This window comes from Harpegnathos saltator, unplaced genomic scaffold (genome assembly GCF_003227715.2).
Source record: "Harpegnathos saltator strain DR-91 unplaced genomic scaffold, Hsal_v8.6 scaffold353, whole genome shotgun sequence".
Classification (NCBI taxonomy): Eukaryota; Metazoa; Arthropoda; class Insecta; order Hymenoptera; family Formicidae; genus Harpegnathos; species Harpegnathos saltator.
The window spans coordinates 11,244-32,632 of record NW_020230154.1 but is presented as its reverse complement, the minus strand read 5'-3'; the positions used below and the strand labels follow the sequence as shown (position 1 = coordinate 32,632).

The 21,389-nt window shown below is 36.9% G+C and overlaps 1 protein-coding gene and 1 long non-coding RNA gene across 4 annotated transcripts in view; one reads left to right on the top strand and one right to left on the bottom strand.

The window, feature by feature from the left end:
* Nucleotides 1–3,371, top strand: part of LOC112588944 (uncharacterized) — a 65,331-nt gene extending 61,960 nt beyond the window's left edge. The window contains exon 3 of the long non-coding RNA XR_003113134.1: nucleotides 2,654–3,371. This is a non-coding gene — a long non-coding RNA (uncharacterized LOC112588944). The remainder of the gene's footprint in view (nucleotides 1–2,653) is intronic.
* Nucleotides 1–21,135, bottom strand: part of LOC105187361 (PQ-loop repeat-containing protein 3) — a 51,651-nt gene extending 30,516 nt beyond the window's left edge. For 2 of the 3 annotated variants that reach the window (XM_025300314.1, XM_025300313.1), the window contains exons 1-2: nucleotides 21,109–21,135; nucleotides 19,575–19,608 (exon numbers count right to left, since the gene is read on the bottom strand). In XM_025300314.1, the coding sequence (XP_025156099.1) occupies nucleotides 19,575–19,608; nucleotides 21,109–21,120 (46 nt within the window). In that variant the 5' untranslated portion in view covers nucleotides 21,121–21,135. Of the gene's footprint in view, nucleotides 1–8,257; nucleotides 8,448–19,574; nucleotides 19,609–21,108 lie in introns of those variants that run through there. The other variant, XM_025300315.1, reaches the window with a different exon arrangement.
* Nucleotides 21,136–21,389: the final 254 nt, after the last annotated feature.

Below are 21,389 nucleotides of genomic sequence, written 5' to 3'. Positions count from 1 at the left end.
CAAACTTACATATATGCAATACAATTATAAAATATGTTATCTCCGCGATTCCCGAATGAACTATCATACAAATGTCACGAATTATAATTTTTATATTTTACTATTGAAAAAAGTCGAAAAATTACGACTGGAACATACGTATGGATATTTGTAGATTTTAACTATGATTATTAAAAGTAAATAACTGACGCATGATTAACAGCGTACTAGCTCAATTGTCTTTTTATTCTCGTTTGTTTCCTGAATCACATATTTGTGAAATTTATGTTTATACTACAATTTTACAGAAAAGTCAAAGTGAATAAGAAAGGGCAAGCGCGTTATGCATGAAGTGCATTGAATATCTTGATAATATAACACAAAATTAAAAAAATATTAACTAGATATACTAATATGTTTATTATAAGACATTATTATGTATGTGTGTGAATGAATTTTATATTATCGCTTAAATGTTATCAAATATGATTTCACCTATTTAGCGCATAATATAATTTAACAATATATTATAAAATTATATATACAATTAGAGGCCTGTAAAATTTTAACGACAATTGTAAAGCGCGTATAACTAAACTAAAAAATATTTTATATAATATTAATAAAAATGATTAAATCAATACGTATGAAAACATATTCGGTCATTAATTTGACAGAAATAAATTACTAACAAAAAAATTATCCCCTAAAATTTGAAACGCCAAGCTTCTAGCTTTCAGCTGGCTGGCGTCCAACTTTCAGCTTTCAGCTGGTTAACGTCCAGCTTTCAACTGGGTAGCGTCCAGCTTCCAGCTGGCTAGCGTCTAGCTTTTATATTTCGTATTCATTATATAAAATATATATAATATATAAAAAATATATACAATTCATTATATAAAATAAAACAAGCATACAATCAGAAATAATATAACTTAATGTTTTAAGAACATAATGGTATAATCTCATTATGCCTAGACATATGTAAGTTTGGATTATGTAATATAAAACGTTAGAGATAATCGGTGTTTGTACAGGAATTTGATTAAAATGACGAGAAAAGATGGTTTAATAACATTAATGTTCATACGAAAACGAAAAAAGAATTTTGTCATAGTTTAACTTATGTAAATATACGTAGCAAATTGTAATAGAGATGCGGAGGACGTAGCAAACGCATTAAACAATTTGTAGCATCTTTCAACTAAAAATAATATGACAATTAATAATGGTATGTGATAAGAGACATTTAACAGTAATAATGGCAAAACGTTTTATTGCATGACAGCATCTCCGTAAAAAGTTTTCGACCATACTCCATTATGCCCCGTAGTCTCATTATACCCCAAGTTCCCCTATCATTCGGGAAATTGTTTAAATATAATTAAATAAAATAATGTTTAATTTGACATAATTATATATGGTTATATACAGGATGTCTCAGAACTTTGGCACACGGGCTCCGTAAGGACATAGAGCTAACAAGGGGATGACGCCAATTATCATAGAAAATCATTTTTCGAACGAGTCATAGTGCGTTCGATAGCTTGTATGTAGGTGATGAAAACATATAGTAATATGTTATTAATAATTATTTATTTATTTTCTAATTTATTTCGTTTTTATATAAAAAAATAAGGACATTTCGGGATATTTGAACGCAATATGAAATAAAAAATATATCGTATGAACTGATTATATATTTTTATTTAAATCTTGGATTTAAATGTATGCTTCAATATGCATGATATGCGTCCAAATTAGCTGACGAAAGAGAAATGTTTTTAAATGTTAACCAGCTATGCTTTCCTCCAAATATTTATAATAAAAAATGTGTATGTGAACAACATAATTCATTTATAAAATGTTCGTGGTGCGATAAAGTTTTATGTTTCCAATGTTTTTACATGAATTTTCATCCACAACGAAGCGATGGAAACATTTTATAATATGTAGACATTTATAAAGTTTGTATTTGATTTTGATATGTATAAAATTTATACGTTGCTTGAAAAATATATAATCAGTTCATACGATTTATATATTTTTTATTTCATATTGCGTTCAAATATCCCGAAATGTCCTTATTTTTTATATAAAAACGAAATAAATTAAAAAATAAATAAATAAATAAATAATTATTAATAACGTATTACTGTATGTCGAAAATTAAAGAAAAAAGAAAAAAACCATGAAGTGAAGCAGTCGTCGGTGGGATCCGAACGCTCGCCGCCGCATAGTGGGTCAAATGGGTCTTTTCGTGGACAAAAATCGCTAGACAGCGTAATTCTTAACCGATTTCCATTCTTTCTTTTTAAATTTACTCGCGAATTGCTCTACAATCATATCAAGCCCGATTTTTAAATTAGGCCCTCTATTCAAAATGGCAGACGCGCAAATTTGTCAAATGTAAAACCTGTAAAATATCGAAGATTTTTGGATCGGACAAAGTTTATACGGGCTTTTAAGGCCTCTGAGATACATATGTAAGATCGAAATTCTCAGTTTTTGCCAGTGGAGAGAATCTGCAGTGGGCCGATATATTTTATACCTGCCTGATATCCCCACATTATCAATGTATTCTACTAATTCTACTAATGAGTTTGCGTATATGTATTGCATATATATTGCTAGATTATTTATGAATCCCATGGTTTAACGTAAAATCCTGATATAGGTGACAGCATATCAAGTCACAAGTACTCACAAGGAGACCCTCAGACCTGTTAATAAAGGATTTTGATGGCTCTCGAATATATTGTAAGGGACCTCCCCTGTGCATGAGGATCAAAGGGTTTTCCTCAATGGGCCTTAGTTTCGGAGAAAAAATTTTGAAGTTCTACGCGCTAGAATACTCGGTACGTAGCAGTAACTTTCGAGTCAGTGGACGTGGCGCAGCGACTGCGGTTGCAGCTAGTACGCCGTAGGACCCAAGTTCGGTTCTAATCATTCTTTTTTTTTATCAATTAGCAAGAAATGTTCACAGCATATATCGTGATATTCGTAATAAGTAAGAACTGTGTTATGATTATGTAGTATTTAATATGTAGGTCAATTCTAGGATAGAAAACTGAAATGCGAAGAATTGGTGGAGACAAATGGTATTTTATTATTGTATGCAAATATAGTTATAGTAATATTAAATAATTCTTACATCACAGATTCCTCTATATGAAATGAACAATTTCAGGGTGATACTTATCATAGAAACAGAAAAAACATAAATTCACAGAGCACCATGCACGTCGTATAAAAGCATTTTCCTTACAGGCACATGGTTGTTTTAAAAGCGAGACCGGAAAACATAAATCATTAACATTCGAAAATATATTTCTTTCTGCATACATTGTGATAAATAAGAACATATTCGTAATAAATAAGAACAGTGATATTATTCATACTTCACTTATAAATCCTGTTTTGTAGTATCGCAGTCGATTTTAAATATTATTTGTTTTGCATCCAATGTGTTAAGCATTGCTTTGCTCTACACTCCAATATTTTGATGGAGACAATATAGCAGAGGATTCAACGTGTTTGAATTTGGCCGTTGGTTTCTCGTTCGCATTCGACTCGAAGCCTAACAAAGAATCCTTTGTCAAAAGACCGTGGTACCTGATTTAAAAAAGAGTGGGGACGTCGGCTCCTCCGTTAGTAAGAAGCAGCAGCCTCGTTCACTTTTACTCGTTCAAGGCTCCCGAGAGAAGCGAGAGAGAACGATCGACGAACTCTTTTGGAAAGGCCAGAGTTCTGAGATTTTGATAGCATCTCAAGTCGGTACGCTTATTACTGTATTAACGCTAACCTTTACTTAATTAAAATAATTCTTTTTTGCTTTTATGGAACAGAACTCTTTACAGAACTATTGTAGAACTATATATTTTGCGAAATCTGACAATATATTAGGTGTACAACTTTGCTTCCGCCATTTTCCTATAAATGGCTTTAGCGGTAAATAGTGGTCGAAATAAATAGATCATAGATGTCATGCAATAAACTTGAGCATCTGTCAACATAACCCCATAGAAACGTTAGTTGATTAGTGTCTGCATTATAAAGTTATTCTCGATTGAAAATGTCAGTTTACGAGCCAAATTCTCGTCATTTGCAGGAGGTTTTAATTTTCTGCTTCAATATGAAGAAATCTGCAGCTGAGGCTCATCGAATCTCTGTTCTTAAATACTTATAGTGAGCCTGCCATTAGTGAAAGAACGTGTCGTGAGTGGTTTCAACGCTTCAAGAACGGTGATTTTCACGTCGAAGACCGGCATAGCGGTGGAAGAGAGAAGGTTTTCGAAGATGCAGAATTGGAGGCATTACTTAATAAAGACTCGTGTCAAAGTCAAGAAGAATTGGCACGATCATTGGGAGTGACTCAACAAGCAATTTCAAAACGTCTCAAAGACATGGGAATGATTCAGAAGCAAGGAAATTGGGTGCCGTACGAGTTGAAACCGAGAGATGTTGAATGGCGTTTGTTTGCTTGTGAACAGTTGCTTGAAAGGCAAAGACGGAAGAGATTCCTGCATCGCATTGTGACTGGGGACGAAAAATGGGTTCATTACGATAACCCCAAGCGCAGAAAATCATGGGCATATCCTGGCCATGCTTCCACGTTGACGGCCAAACCGAATATGCACGGCTCCAAGGTCATGCTCTGTATTTGGTGGGACCAGCTCGGCGTAGTGTATTATGAGCTGTTAAAATCGACTGAAACAATCACAGGCGATCGTTATCGAACGCAATTAATGCATTTGAGCCGAGCATTGAAAGACAAACGGCCGCAATACAACGAGAGACACGATAAAGTGATTTTGCAGCATGACAATGCTCGACCCCATGTTGCGAAAGTGGTCAAGACATATTTGGAAACGTTGAAATGGGAAGTCCTACCCCACCCGCCGTATTCTCCAGACATTGCTCCCTCTGACTATAACTTGTTTCGATCAATGGCACAAGGCCTGGTTGACCAGTACTTCCGGTCAATGGCACAAGGCCTGGTTGACCAGTACTTCCGGTCTTATGAAGAAGTAAGAAATTGGATCGATTCGTGGATCGCTTCAAAAGATGACCAGTTTTTTCAACGCGGGATTCGTACGCTGCCCGAAAGATGGGAGAAAGTAGTGGCCAGCGATGGACAATACTTTGAATCATAAATATATAACCAGTTTTTTACAATAAAGCCTCGAATTTCGGAAAAAAACGGCGGAAGCAAAGTTGTACACCTAATATGTGCGCGGAAATCATGTAGGACAAAGTGATACGCAGCGTGAACTTAGCAAATCACTTTGTCCGAGACCATTTTTTTACGTTATTCAGCGGAACTATTTGTTTAACTTAGCAAGAACTCTAGAACTATTAAAAAGGAAGCCAGAACTCGCAATAATTTGTGATTTTCCGAAAAATGTTACGTCAACTTCACACACACACACACACACCTGTTTGTTTTCTCTCAGCATATTAGGTACGCACCTTATGAACATACACACCGTGTAAAGCATAAATATTTTACACACAATTATATCATAAGTTAAATATATATTAAATATATCAATATCGACTTAAATATACCAATATTAACAAAATGCATTAAATAATATTTTGATATATTGGAAAAGAAAATGAGAAAAATGAGAAACAAAACAACATACGAAATTTAGTATCCCTATTCTTCAGTATAATAAATTAAGTATTTGCCTCTGCGACTACAATACTAGTATTTATATTCTTAGTCGCAGCAGTTTTAGTACCTCCAATTGTGCATAATATCTATACAGGGTGCACGATTTATCTAAAGACATTGAAATATCTCGAGAACTATGTATTGGATAAAAAAAGTGGTTAATGAAAGTTGTTAGTCTCGAAGGGGGACATCCAATGATACCAAACTCGACCTCCCACCCCACCCCCTGGGGGTGGGGGTTGGGGGCAACTTTGAAATCTTAAATGGAAACCCCCATTTTTTATTGCAGACACGGATTCTACGCCACAAAATACGTAAATTTTGTCCGAAACTTTTTTTTTAATTCGTGATAGATGGCGCTGTAATCGCAAAAAATTATATTTTCCGCAATTCTCCAGAAATGATCATTGGATTGAGAAATAAAAAATACCTGTTCAATATTTTTAAAGAACATAATAAAAGTTATTCCCCCCCCATCCTCTCGGGGTAGGGTGGGTAGTAACGTTCAAATCTCCAATGGGAACCCGAATCGAAGAGGGAACTGCTCGACGCGCCACTGTGGGTGTATGGCGAACTACGGCTTATTATAAAAGGCAAATTCTGCAATGAAAAATGTGGGTCCCCATTTGAGATTTGAACGTTATCACCCACCCTATCCCGAGAGGATGGGGGGGGAATAACTTTTATTATGTTCTTTAAAAATATTGAACAGGTATTTTTTATTTCTCAATCCAATGATCATTTCTGGAGAATTGCGGAAAATATAATTTTTTGCGATTACAGCGCCATCTATCACGAATTAAAAAAAAAGTTTCGGACAAAATTTACGTATTTTGTGGCGTAGAATCCGTATCTGCAATAAAAAATGGGGGTTTCCATTTAAGATTTCAAAGTTGCCCCCAACCCCCACCCCCAGGGGGTGGGGTGGGAGGTCGAGTTTGGTATCATTGGATGTCCCCCTTTGAGACTAACAACTTTCATCACCCACTTTTTTTTATCCAATGCATAGTTCTCGAGATATTTCAATGTCTTCAGATAAATCGTGCACCCTGTATACCAAATTGTTCATTTTTCTCCTGCAAACACTCAACAATCCATCATATAACTTTGCATATTGACTCGTAAACATTTTATATAAAGAAATTTTTTCTAAAATAGATAAGTATGTTAATTTCCTTGCAAGAAGATGAGTACCTCAAGTTACTGATACCATTTATATTATTAACATTAATAAAATTATTTAATATTTATAATTAAAATTTAATAATTATTACATATTATTATTTACAACATATATGCAAATTTATGTTCATAATTAAGTGTAAAAATTATGAAACTGAAAATAAAAATTATAAAAAATTGTCACCTATTAGTGTTATTATATCATTGTTAGAAATTATCCGTGCGATCTCGAAATATTTTTTTCGAATTGCAGATAGCGCATCGCATAAAATATAAGGTGGGAAAGAGACAGGAATATTCTTGCTTACAATTAGTAATAAGATCGCCGCTGACTCGCCTCGTGCTTATTTTTGCCACGCAGTTCGCTCATCGGTGATAAGACAGAGACAGAGAGCAATTGGTCGTCTGTGACTTTTTAATTTACTATTTTTGTAAAGAAGTAAAGTGAAGAAGAATCGTGCACGTTTTGCTATTTTTTTTGCTGTTTCTCATGGGGCGCATCAGAAAAAGTATCCCTTGAAATCCGTCTCAATAGCTGATTGCACACAGGACGCAGCAACGCTTGCCGCTCAGCGGAAATTGACTAAGGAATACTGCGGTATTCCCAATCAACGTCCTACATGTCGCATGTTTTTTAAATATGATTTCTGGGCGAGCAAGATACTGAATGGCTACTACAGTATTCCCTAACCAACTTTCTATATGATATCCAATAGGAGAATAGATTTCTCATAGAGAATACAATTCTTCATAAGAGAGCTATTTTCCTATGAAAGCAGTGTTCCGATATTCATTCTTAGGGCCTTCTTCTATTCTTCTTCTATTCTTAAAAAATGTCTCATACGATATTTCATGAATGTCACTAGATATTACGATTTTCAGCCAATTGTCTTAGAGTCGGTTGTTCTAACTTCTTGGTAAGTTAACTGATTGCTAAATCATATGTTTGTCTTTGTTTTTCCTTTAATTTAGACAAAGACATATGATTTAATTATCAATTAACTTACCAAGAAGTTGAAACAACCTACCTCTGATGAAATATCATATACGCAATACGATACTGTACTAAAAATACATACGAGGGCAGTTTGATAAGTCAGTGACTTTTTGAATTTTCCGCGCAGTAACTTTAAATGCAGCACTGCTCCCGTCAACTGCCATCTATTAATAGACTACTGTACAAGTTTGGGCAAGCTGCGCCATTTAGTTAGTGTTTGACAGCCATTGAAAGCAGACAACCTCGTGAATTTTAACGAAAATGGAAAAAAGTGAATTTTGTGTGCTGATTAAGCATTATTTTTTGCGTAAAAAAACCATCACCGAAACCAAGGCAAAGCTTGACAAATACTATGGGGACTCTGCACCATCAATTTCAATGGTTAAGAAGTGGTTTACTGAGTTCCATTGTGGTCATACCAGCACAAGTGACGCCGAACGTTCATGTCGCCCAAAAGAGGTCGTCACGCCAGAAATCGTCGATAAAATCCATGGAATGATATTGGACGATCGGAGAATGAAAGTGCGTGAAGTGGCTGAGGCTGTAGGCATCTCAACTGTAGGCGGGTACATCACATTTTACATGAATATTTGGACATGAAAAAGCTATCCGCGCGATGGGTGCCGCGATTGCTCACACTCGACCATAAACGCAACCGTGTGACCATTTCAAAGGAGTGTTTGGCGATGTTCAGCCGCAATCCGAACGAGTTTTTGCGCCGTTTCGTTACCGTAGACGAAACATGGATCCATCACACCACACCAGAGACCAAGGAACAATCAAGACAGTGGGTTTCTTCGGGTGAACGTGCACCAAAGAAGGCCAAGGTGGGTCTGTCGGCCAACAAGGTCATGGCCACAGTTTTTTGGGATGCACGCGGTATCATTCACATCGATTACCTTGAAAAGGGTAAAACGATCACCGGCGAATATTATTCAGAGCTTTTGGACAAATTCGATATTGATTTGAAGCAAAAACGACCGCATTTGGCGAAGAAAAAGGTGCTGTTCCATCAGGACAATGCACGGGTGCACACGTGTGTAGTCACCATGACAAAAATCCATAAATTAGGCTACGAACTGCTACCCCATGCAGCATATTCACCAGATTTAGCCCCCTGCGACTATTTCCTGTTTCCAAACCTGAAGAAATGGCTGGGCGGTAAGAGATTTGGGTCGAATGAAGAGGTCATCACTGAAACAAACGCCTATTTTGAGGGCCTTGAGAAAACCTATTATTTGGAAGGAATAAAAAAATTGGAAAAACGGTGGACTAAATGTATCGAGCTAAAAGGAGACTACGTTGAGAAATAAAACGCTTATTTGCCGAAAAAAATATCTTTTATTAAAAAAGTCACTGACTTATCAAACTACCTTCGTAGTTTGTGCCATATATACTATAGATTTTCATTGTTGGCAGTAAATATCGGAATACAGCCTAATGTCTGTTTCTACCAACCATGGTTAATTTAACCGACTGATTATTCCATCAGAATGGACTAATTGCATTTAACAATTCTGATTAACGATCAATGCGATTGGTCAATTCTGTTAGAATAACTAACCGGTTACGTTAACCGAGGTTGGTAGAAATAGACATAAATATCCGTTGTTTTAGTTGCATTGCTGAACTTGGGAATGGAGTATGGGGAAGTTGTGTTAATTTGACACCCGACTTTTTCAAAATTAATTTTTCTGCATAAAAAACGTTAGATTTTCATTTGTAGTTGTTTATAGTAACGTTAATTTCGTTTGTAGTTTGACCGTTTACAAAAGATAAATTTAAAAAAAATGACACCTACTCGACTTTGAGATATCTCAAATCCGCTTTCGTAGCCTTCTTTAGAATCGTTTGTAATTGTTTGTAGTGCTTTCCGTTTCGTTTGTAGTTGAACCGTTCAAAAGTTGTAACAAATTAAAAAACGCCCAAGAGGCAATTCTGTCAATTTTTGAGATATCTCAAATCTGCTTTCGCAGCCTTCTTTAGAATCGTTTGTAGTTGTTTGTAGTGCTTTCCGTTTCGTTTATAGCTGAATCGTTCAAAAGTTGTAACAATTTAAAAAAACATCCTAGAGGTCATTCTGTCAATTTCTGAGATATCTCAAATCCGCTTTCGCCACCTTCTTTAGAATCGTTTGTAGTTGTTTGTAGTGCTTTCCGTTTCGTTTATAGTTGAACCGTCCAAAAATTGTAATAATTTAGAAAAATGCTCAAGAATGATTCAACGATTCAACTACAAACGGAAAGCACTACAAACAACTACAAACGATTCTAAAGAAGGTGGCGAAAGCGGATTTGAGATATCTCAAAAATTGACAGAATGGCCTCTTGGCCGTTTGTTTAAATTGTCACAATCTTTGAACGGTTCAACTACAAACGAAACGGAAAGCACTACAAACAATTACAAACGATTCTAAAGAAGGCTGCGAAAGCGGATTTGAGATATCTCAAAGTCGAATAGGTGTCATATTTTTAATTTTATATTTTTTGAACGGTCGAACTACAAACAAAATTAATGTTACTACAAACAACTACAAACGAAAATCTAACATTTTTTGTGCAGAAAAGTTAATTTTGAAAAAGTCGGGTGTCAAGTTCACACAGCTGTATGAGGACACCTACTTTCCCCCGGAGCCAGTTTAGAAGAACAAGAAAAAGAAGAAGTAGCTGTACTGCTAAACTGATGCAATAAGTTAAAGTGAGGTCACTATATTTTTTCTCACTCTAACCTATTCTACCAGTTCAGCAGTGCAGCTAAAAAGAACGGATCACGTATGTCGTATGTTGGACGCTGTGTGAGACTTGGTCTACCAGGTATGTAAATATGAAACCGAAATTTTTGTATAGAAAATACACGTTTATTATATGAAAATGATAAAAAATATTTTATTCGAAGTATTGCCAATCGCTAGCTATATATTTTTCCCATCTGTCTGACAATTTGTGGATGCCACGCCAAAAAAGCTATTACTCTTTTGAGGCAAACCAGTCATCGAGCAATTTTCGTACATTTGCGTAAGAAGCGCTGCTCAGCAAGTGTGTGTCCCATCGATGCAAATAAGTAGTAATCGGACGGAGCCAAGTCTGGTGAGTAAGCTGCATGCGAAAGTATTTCCCAACTAAACGCCTCAATCGTTTTCTTGACCAGTTTTGCTGTGTGTGATGGTGCATTATCATGAAACAAAATCACTTTGTGTTGCCTTTTTTGATATTCTGGTCATTTTTCACGCAAAGCTTGATTCAAATCGATCATTTGTTGTCGGTAGCGTTCAGTATGAACGGTTTCGCCAAGTTTTAGCAGCTCATAATAGATCACACCATTCTGATCCCACCAAACACAGAGCATTGTCTTCCGTCCATAGCGATTTGGCCTTGCAGTCGATGTCGATGGTTCGCCTGGAGTTACCCATGATCTTTTACGCTTAGGATTCTCAAAATATATCCACTTTTCATCGCCAGTCACAATTTGATGGAGAAATGACTTTCTTTTGTACCTGGCAAGCAGCATTTCGCAAGTGGTTTTTCGGTTTTCCTGCTGTCTTTCATTCAGTTCATGTGGAACACATTTTCCCATCTTCTGGATCTTTCCCATGGCTTTCAAACGTATGGAGACGGCTTTTCGTGTCACATTTAATTGATCCGCGAGTTATTGTTGCCTTTGAGCGTCATCTTCATCCAACAATGCTTGCAATTCGCTGTCTTCAAACTTTTTCGATGATCTTCCACGTTCTTCATTTCTCACGTCAAAATCGCCACATTTGAATTTTTTAAACCACTCAAACCACTGTGATTTACCAAGAGCATGCTCACCGTAAGCTTCGACAAGCATTCGATGCAATACTGCAGCAGTTTTCTTCAAATGGTAACAGAAAATCAATGCTGTCCGCAAATCGTAGCTTCCAGGCACAAAATTCGATATGTTCAACGCTATTACAAACTATGCTGTTGTATGAAACTTGTATTGTTATGAGTTGAAAATCTTTGTCAGATGTCAACAAATGGAAATGGCGCCAATGACGCGGTTTGACGGTAACTACATTGACAGCTAGGGCCATCTATGGGCAAATTCCGGTTTCATATTTACAGACCTGGTACAATACGTGTCGTAAGTTGTAAGCCGTAAGAATTGGCGAATCACAGTCGATTATTACAAAAATAATCGTCTATAACTGGTCAGATCTTACGGCTTACAGCTTACAACACATATTGTAGACCAGGCCTGAATCTACCGTAACATCTAAACGTAATGTGTTTAATTGAAGCGTATCCAATCGAAAAATGTCCAATTTTACTGTGATCAGAAATTACTATATCTAATTATTTTGTGTTCAGTTGAAAATCTTCCTCCTTTGTTCTTAGTTTGCTATTAAACGTTTTTGATTTTTAATCAATATACATTTGTTATTTGTGATAACAAACGCGAGTAAGAGTGTTGTAAAATTGTGATTATCGGATACAAGCAAATCATAATAATATTGGATGAATGAAAAAGTGTATGCCCGTTTTTGAACAAAAGTCATTTGATCATTTTGCATACTAAAGTCTTTATCTAATCAACCAAACAGTTTTCATTATCATCTATAATATTTACCTCTTTGAAGCTGACAGGATCAAATTGGCAGAATTGAAATGCCGTATCAAATTATTTAGTACTTATTTTGTGCTAATTTGTGCTATTAATAAAAATTTTGTATCTCGTGCCATTTTGAAAAAAAATGTTGGCACTGTCACCTTCATATGAAGTCAGCAGGGCCACAGCAAAAAATAATTAAAAAATAAAAACAAGTACATAAATAGAAAGAGCATAATTTGTGCTAATTTGTTCCATAAAAGAAAATTTGATATTTTGAAAAAAAGTGGCACTTTACTCTTGAGCGTAAACTGGGTATGTGATGGTTTCTGAAGAAATGCAGCGGGTACAAAATCTGCAATTACATATTTTAGTAGCACAAAATAAGCGATATTTATTGCAAAAGTCGCGACTCGATTCTGCTCATTACAAGTGGCACTTTGCTCTTGAGCGTAAGCTGGATCTGTGATGGTTTTTGAAGAAATGCCGCGGGTACAAAATCTGCAATTACATATTGGGTCTGGGATTTCTCCCAAAAACGCCACGAACTTTCGTTCGTGGCGTTTTTCCCGATAGATGGCGTCAACTGCAAATAACTCAGGAAACACAGATCGCAGCGACACTACTAAACGCTCGTTGGAAAGGTGATACTTCGAGCGTTACTTTGAGTGTATAAACATCGAAATTGGTGCAGAGGTTGGAAAGATGTTTGCGTTTGAAAATGGAGAAAAGTAATGAAAAATTGCGCTATATTGCAATATTATTACGACAAAGGAAAGAACGCTGCACAGGCTTGTGAAAAAATTTGTGCTGTGTACGGTGAAGGTACTTTATCAAAATCTGCTGCGCGGAAATGGTTCGCTCGCTTTCGTTCTGGTAATATTGATGTGAAAGATGAGTCACGCTCTAGTCATCCAATCACTGAAAAAGCTGATGAAATTCTTGAAAAAGTCCAGCAAAATAAGCATATCAGCAGTGTCGATATTGGTATGGAGCTAAGCATTGACCACAAAACTGTCTTGAACCATTTACACAAAGCTGGCTACAAAAAGAAGCTCGATGTACGGGTTCCTCATGAGTTGAACGCGAAAAACATGATAGACCGAATTAACATCTGCGATGCGCTGCTGAAACGCAATGAAATCGAGCCATGTCTGAAACGTGTCATAACCGATGATGAAAAATGGATCACGTACGACAATCGGAAACGTAAAAGATCGTGGATAAGGGATGGTGAGCCGTCACAAGCGTTCGCGAAGCCAGAATTGGCGCCGAAAAAGGTGATGCTATGTGTGTGATGAGACTGGAAGGGAATCGTCTACCATGAGCTGCTTCCAGTTGGTCAGACGATTGATTCTCAACTCTACTGTAGACAACTAGAGAGATTACGCCAGGCAATTGAAAGAAAACGGCCCGAATTGAATAATGGGAAAGGTGTTGTCTTCCATCATGACAACGCCCACACACTTCTTTGATAACCCGTCAAAAATTGCTTGGTTGGAAAATTTTGATGCATCCACCGTATAGTCCAGACATAGCACCCTCTGACTATCACTTGTTCTGATCTTTGCAGAACTCTCTCAATGGAATTAAGCTGGTTTCAAAAGAAACCTGTGAAAACCACTTGATTCAGTTTTTCAACCAGAAACCACAGAAATTCTTCACCGATGGCACTATGGCTCTACCCGAAAATGGCGAAACATTGTCGATAATAATGGAGCATATTTGTTTTAAATAAATTCATTTTCACACTACAAGAAAACCAGTTGAATTTTACTAAAAACGCCACGAACTTTCTCCCAGACCCAATATTCTAGTAGCACAAAATAAGCGATATTTATTGCAAAAGTCGCGACTCTGCACATTATAAGTGGCACTTTACTCTTGAGCGTATTCTGAGTCTGTGATGGTTTCTGAAGAAATGCTGCGGGTACGAAATCTGCAATTACATATTTTAGTAACACAAAATAAGCGCAATCCAATCCAAAAGTCGCGACTCGATTCTGCTCATTACAATTGGCACCTTGCTCTTGAGCGTAAACTGGATCTGCGATGGTTTCTGAAGAAATGCCGCGGGAACAAAATCTGCAATTACATATTTTAGTAGCACAATGTAAGCGATATTTATTGCAAAAATCGCGACACGATTCTGCTCATTACAAGTGGCACTTTACTCTTGAGTGTAAGCTGGGTCTGTGATGGTTTCTGAAGAAATGCCGCGGGTACAGAATCTGCAATTACATATTTTAGTAGCACAAAATAAGCGATATCCAATCCAAAAGCCATCATGTGTAATGAGCAGAATCGAGTCGCGAGTTTTGCAATAAATATCGCTTATTTTGTGCTACTAAAATATGTAATTGCAGATTTTGTACCCGCTGCATTTCTTCAGAAACCATCACATACCCAGTTTACGCTCAAGAGTAAAGTGCCACTTTTTTTCAAAATATCAAATTTTCTTTTATGGAATAAATTAGCACAAATTATGCTCTTTCTATTTATGTACTTGTTTTTATTTTTTAATTATTTTTTGCTGTGGTCCTGCCGACTTCATATGAAAGTAGTAGCGCCAAGATTTTTTTCAAAATGGCACGAGATACAAAATTTTTATTAATAATACAAACTAACACAAAATATGTACTAAAAATATTGTACTATAAACACAAAATATGTACTATAAAAAATTTTATAGGTGCGATTCGATTCTGCCAATTTGATGCTGCCAGCTTCAAAGAGGTATAATATTTTTCCAACATTCTGGTGACATATGGATGTTATGGTCGTAGGATGTATGCAGTTTCTCATTAAAAAATTTTAATATATTTTTTAAAGCTTCGTTAAATGAACATTTATTTTTATTTGAACTGTAATGAGTAGAATATAATGAATAAGAGTAAGTTTTATAATGACTAGAATAAATAATATCAGGTGTAGTAAAAAGAAATCCATTATTTTTCCAATAGATGGCTTTAGTTATCTGTATCTCGCGTTGTATAAGTCCGATCGGGTTCCACTAGATGGCGTTAGAAAGATGAGATTTCGTACTAAAAAAACTTTTCTGACAGTTTTGTGATTAGTTGACTCAGTTTTGTTTGAGCGCGTGTCAAAGATGGACACTAGCAAAGAGAAAATACGCTATATTTTACAGTTTTTCTTCGATAAAGGCGAAAACGCAAGCCAGGCGGCTGAAAATGTGAATAATGTTTATGGTCCTCATACTGTAACAGCCAATCACGCGCAATTTTGGTTTCGTCGATTCCGTTCTGGTAATTTCGATGTCAAAGATGCACCATGCACTGGAAGGCCAATTGTCGAAAATATCAATGAAATCATGGACATTGTCGAGTCCGACCGTCATGTAAGCACTGTTTCGATTGCCCAAGAGCTAAAGATTGCACAAAAAACCGTTTGGAACCAGTTGAATAAGGCTGAATACAAAAAGAAGCTCGATGTATCGGTGCCACACGAGTTAACGAACAAAAACCTCATGGACCGAATTTCCATCTGCGAATCGCTGCTGAATCGCAACAAAATCGCCCCATTTCTGAAGCGGTTGGTCACTGGTGATGAAAAGTGGATCACTTACGACAACGTCAAGCGAAAACGGTCGTGGTCGAATCGCGGTGAGCCAGCGGAAACGGTGGCCAAGCCAGGATTGACGGCCAGGAAGGTTTTGCTGTGTGTTTGATGGGATTGGCAGGGAATTATCTACTATGAGCTGCTCCCCTACGGCAAAACTCTTAACTCGGAACTGTACTGTCAACAATTGGTCTGAAGGAAGCAATCGCCCAGAAGCGGCCAGCTTTGGCCAATAGAAGAGGAATTGTGTTCCATCAGGACAACGCCAGGCCACACACATCGATAGTGACTCGCCAGAAGCTCCGGGAGCTTGGCTGGGAGGTTCTTATGCATCCATCTTATAGTCCGGACCTGGCACCAAGTGATTACCATCTGTTCCTGTTCATGGCGAACAATTTTGCTGGTGAAAAATTCGCTTCAAGAGAGGCTTGTGAAAATCAACTGTCTCAATTTTTTACCAATAGGGACGAGGGCTTCTATGAGAGAGGCATAATGAAATTACCTTCAAAATGGCAACAAGTTATCAAACAAAACGGCGCATATTTGACCTAAATCGGATCATTCTAACTATGGTAATTAAAGCCTTCAATTTCATGCAAAAATAATGGATTTCTTTTTACTACACCTGATATGATAGTGTAACGCATATCCAAAGAATAGGAGAATGCAATAAAAGTTCCCAATTTAGCTCCTTCAGAGCTCTTTATGCTCTGTTTGTGTTGAAGTTTAAGAGCTAAAAATAAAAGACGACACCTTTCCATTTGACTAAAATCAGATGTTTTTCTTAAATTGCTAAAAATTATCCAGTTATTAACAATACTTGTTGGAATTAACCATTTCACCAATAGGAAGCAATTAAAAAAAATTAAATCTATGCAATCTCATCAAAGAAATAATATCGTCTTCTGAAAATGTAAGGTATTGACATAGGCTGACCAGGTTAATTTCTTTTCTTTTCTAAGTCTGTTTATATTGAATATTATTATGTAAGATCCATTTTTTGTCACTAGTTGCTAATCAATTCAGGAAGGGATCCTTCTTTAATTAGTTAAGCAAAGAAATTATTCCAAAAAAACTTGGTCAATTCTTATTTTTAGTAAAAACATATGGTATCTAAATATTGAGTTTTAAATTGTATTCAATCTTTTTTAGGTATTAAAATTTATTAAAAACTATCAATTTACAGATATTTAATTTCTTTGCAACTTCTTTTGTTAAAATTCTTACAATTACTATCTACTAAATTACTCATAATCATTATCAATAGTTAAAAGCTATCCAAATCGTTTATGTTCCAGATTAAAATTATTGCATCAAAATTTTAAAAACTTATTATATCATTTCATTATAATTCTTATGGTATATGATCCTAATAAACCTTCTGAATATATTTTTTATTGCAGTTCCAACTTTAATATTTTTCAAAACTCATAAAGTATAATATGTTGAAAGTGAACCTTTTTTCACTTATATTTGATCATTTTTGTTAAATGAAATACAATCAAAGCAAACCAATCTTACATTTGTATGACAGTTGGAAATGTCACCTTTCTAGTTACATGTAATATATAAATTTTACTTAATAATATAACCACTTTGCAATATCAATAATGATATTAGGAGTACAAATAAGTTTCCGCCGTTTGACAAAAGATGGCCCCACCAGAAGGTTATATTGAAATTGTCAGATGTAAAACGTAATATCGTAAGTTTGGACATCTGGTAATAACATAACCTTGAAGTATTAGTGACTCCGTATCAGCATCACATAATTTTTTTCGTGCGAAAATGTCAAGTTTTGTGCCGAATAAGCGTCATTTGCGGGAACTTTTGATTTACTTCTTTAATTTGAAGAAATCTGCAGCTGAGGCGCATCGATTGCTTGTAGAAGTATATGGTGAGACTGCTTTAAGTGAGAGAAATTGTCGTGAGTGGTTTCAAAAGTTTAAAAACGGTGAGTTTAACGCGGAAGACAAAGAACATAATGGGAGGCCGAAAGTGTACGAAGACACGAAATTGGAAGCATTATTGGAGGAAGATTCGTGCCAAACACAAGAAGAACTTGCACTTACATTAGAAGTGACTCAACAGGCAATTTCACATCGTTTAAAATCATTGGGAATGATTCAAAAACAAGGAAATTGGATTCCATATGAACTGAAGCCGAGAGACGTTGAACGCCGATTTTGTGCGTATGAAATGCTGCTTGCCAGGCATAAAAGAAAGGGTTTTTTGCATCATATAGTCACTGGTGATGAAAAATGGATCCACTACGATAACCCAAAGAAGAAAAAATCATAGGGACCACCTGGCCATGCTTCAACATCGACAGCCAAACCGAATATTCATGGAAAAAAACTCATGCTGTGTATTTGGTGGGATCAGCTTGGTGTCGTGTATTATGAGTTGCTCAAACCGAGCGAAACCATTACTGGAGCTCTCTACCGAACACAATTAATGAGATTGAGCCGAGCACTCAAGGAAAAACGCGCCCATTACTACTCCAGACACGACAAAATTATTCTTCTACATGACAACGCTCGGCCACATGTTGCAAAACCGGTCAAAACCTATTTGGAAACACTTAATTGGGAAGTCCTACCCCACCCGCCGTATTCACCAGACATTGCCCCTTCCGATTATCACTTGTTCCGGTCGATGGCACATGGCCTGTCTAAGCAGCGCTTTACATCATATGAAGATACTAAAAATTGGGTCGATTCGTGGATAGCCTCAAAAGATGAAGAGTTTTTCCGACGTGGTATCCGAATGCTGCCAGAAAGATGGGAAAAAGTAGTGGCTAGTGATGGACAATATTTTGAATAAAACGTAATGTATCGTTCTTTCACAATAAATTCCTAATTTTTGATAGAAAACGGTGGAAACTTATTTGTGCTCCTAATATTTATTGAAATTAGGCATGAGCTTTTGCATTCATCCAATATTATATGATACATAAAATTATAAATAGGATTTTACTTCAAATTCCATTGTGAGCAATATGAACAATACCTTAGGTCAGGAGAGCAATCATGAATTTTTTTCCTAATGTGAATTTATAAAAAATAGTCATTTCTAAAAGCTTCCAAGTTAAAAAGTTTCTACTTTTCACAAATGCATACTAGTGAGAAGAATTCATCACCAATCTCCAATAAAAGAAAGCATTTAGCATTTACTAAACATTTAAGTAATATCCTGAACTTTTATTGATAAAAATAATTCTAAAAGTGGATTATAGCCAATAAGAAAGCTTGCAAGCTATTTTTAGAATTGTTTTTAAGGATAGAAAAGAAAATGCTCTTTTAATAATCAATGTTTGTGATTATATTTTAGATCTTTAATAAATCTAGAAGAATATAGAATAATCACTAAGTGTTTACTAAGCATATATTTTTACTGAACATAGTAGGTGTATAAAATTTCATCTTGGCGTCATTTAATTTGAACATATAGTTTGACTCTCTTACGTAAGCTTTGCTCAAATATATCAATGATTTCAAGATTATCAACACTGTTTCATATAATGTATATGTAACGTAGGTAATTATTTAGAAGACGGACCTCACCTTGGATTTCGCTCAAACTCACCTATCTTGTGTATTTTGACGTGTAGAAGCCAAATCTGCAAGTAAAAATGGTCGCTCGGCTCTAGTTTGTGAGAAATAAATAGTTAAAAAGTGACACATGCCAGGTTAGGAAATCTGTCATGTCGATAATACAGAGACTTATGGTCTGTTCTTTTTAGTCGAAAAATGTAAAATAGTACATGTTAGGGAGGGGCGAAGCCCTCTCCCCAAAGACATTTTCATATACGAGGGCGGTCCGATAAGTACTTAGCCTCACCTATGGCGCCACTATCGCAAGAGAAATTTACTATCGTGTAGTACATTCTCGTAGACGGCTACTGTCGAAATTTCAGCCGAATCGGACTCGTAGTTTTGTTTTGACCGCGTGTGGAAGCGGGCGTGTTCGCGGATTTTAGAAAAATGGAAAAAGAGCAATATCGGTCGGTGATTCGATTCTTGTTTTTGGAAGGGAAATCGCGCAGCGAAATCAAAGAGCACTTGGATGCTGTGTACGGTGACTCTTCTCCTTCGATGGCGACCGTCAAAAATTGGTTTAACGAGTTTCAACGTGGTCGCACGTCGGTTTTTGATGAGCCACGCCCAGGTGCCCCGAAAACGGCTACCGCGGAGGATAACATGACAAAAATCCACGATCTCGTATTGGCAGACCGCCGATTGAAGGTGCGCGAGATAGCTGAGACAGTAGGCATCTCAAAAGACCGCGTGGGTCATATCCTGCATGAAATTTTGGGCATGAGAAAGCTGTCGGCGCGATGGGTGCCGCGTTTGCTCACTCCGGACAACAAGCGCAACCGTGAGACCACTTCAGAGCAGTGTTTGACGCTGTTTAAGCGCAATCCGAAGGAGTTTCTGCGTCGTTTCGTGACCGTCAACGAAACATGGATCCACTGGTACACACCAGAGACCAAGGAACAGTCGAAACAGTGGACTTCACCCGGCGAACGTGCTCCGAAGAAGGCGAAGACTGTCCTATCGGCCGGAAAGGTGATGGCCACCGTTTTCTGGGATTCACAAGGTGTGATCTACATCAACTACCTGGAGAAGGGCAAAACGGTCACAGGGCTGTACTATGCCGAATTATTGGGCAGATTCGACGCCGAATTGCAGAAAAAACGGCCCCATTTGGCGAAGAAAAAAGTGCTCTTCCACCATGACAACGCACCGGCTCACACCTCCGCCCTCGCCACGGTCAAATTGGTCGAATTGGGCTACGAACTGTTGCCTCATCCACCGTATTCTCCAGATTTGGCCCCGTGCGACTTCTTTTTGTTTCCAAACTTGAAAAAGTCACTCGCCGGGCAGAAATTTGAGTCGAATGAGGAGGTCATCGCCGCCACGGAGGCCTACTTTGCAGACCTCGAGAAAATGTATTTTTCAGACGGGTTAAAGAAGTTGGAGCATCGCTGGGTCAAGTGTATCGAGCTAAAAGGAGACTATGTTGAGAAATAAATCGCCACTTTTCCAAAATTTTCGTTTTTCTTTTGTAGGCTAAGTACTTATCGGACCACCCTCGTATTAAACATATGTATACATACAGTACCAAACATATGTATACACACACACACACGGGGGTGCAAGGGGGCCTTTGCCACCCCTCCCGCACCCTCCCGTCCTCGTTGCACGTTGAAAGTTCAATTCAATTCAATTCAATAAATGGCTCTGGGCAAAATAGGATACTGCTCCAACGCCACTCTCACGGTGTAGATAGATTAAATTTTGTAGGGGTATTTTCCAGTAGTATGAAAGTAAAAGAAAAACAGTAACACGCGTACGCAGTTCCCACGATCAAAAAATTTGCGTAGTTACAGGAACCACA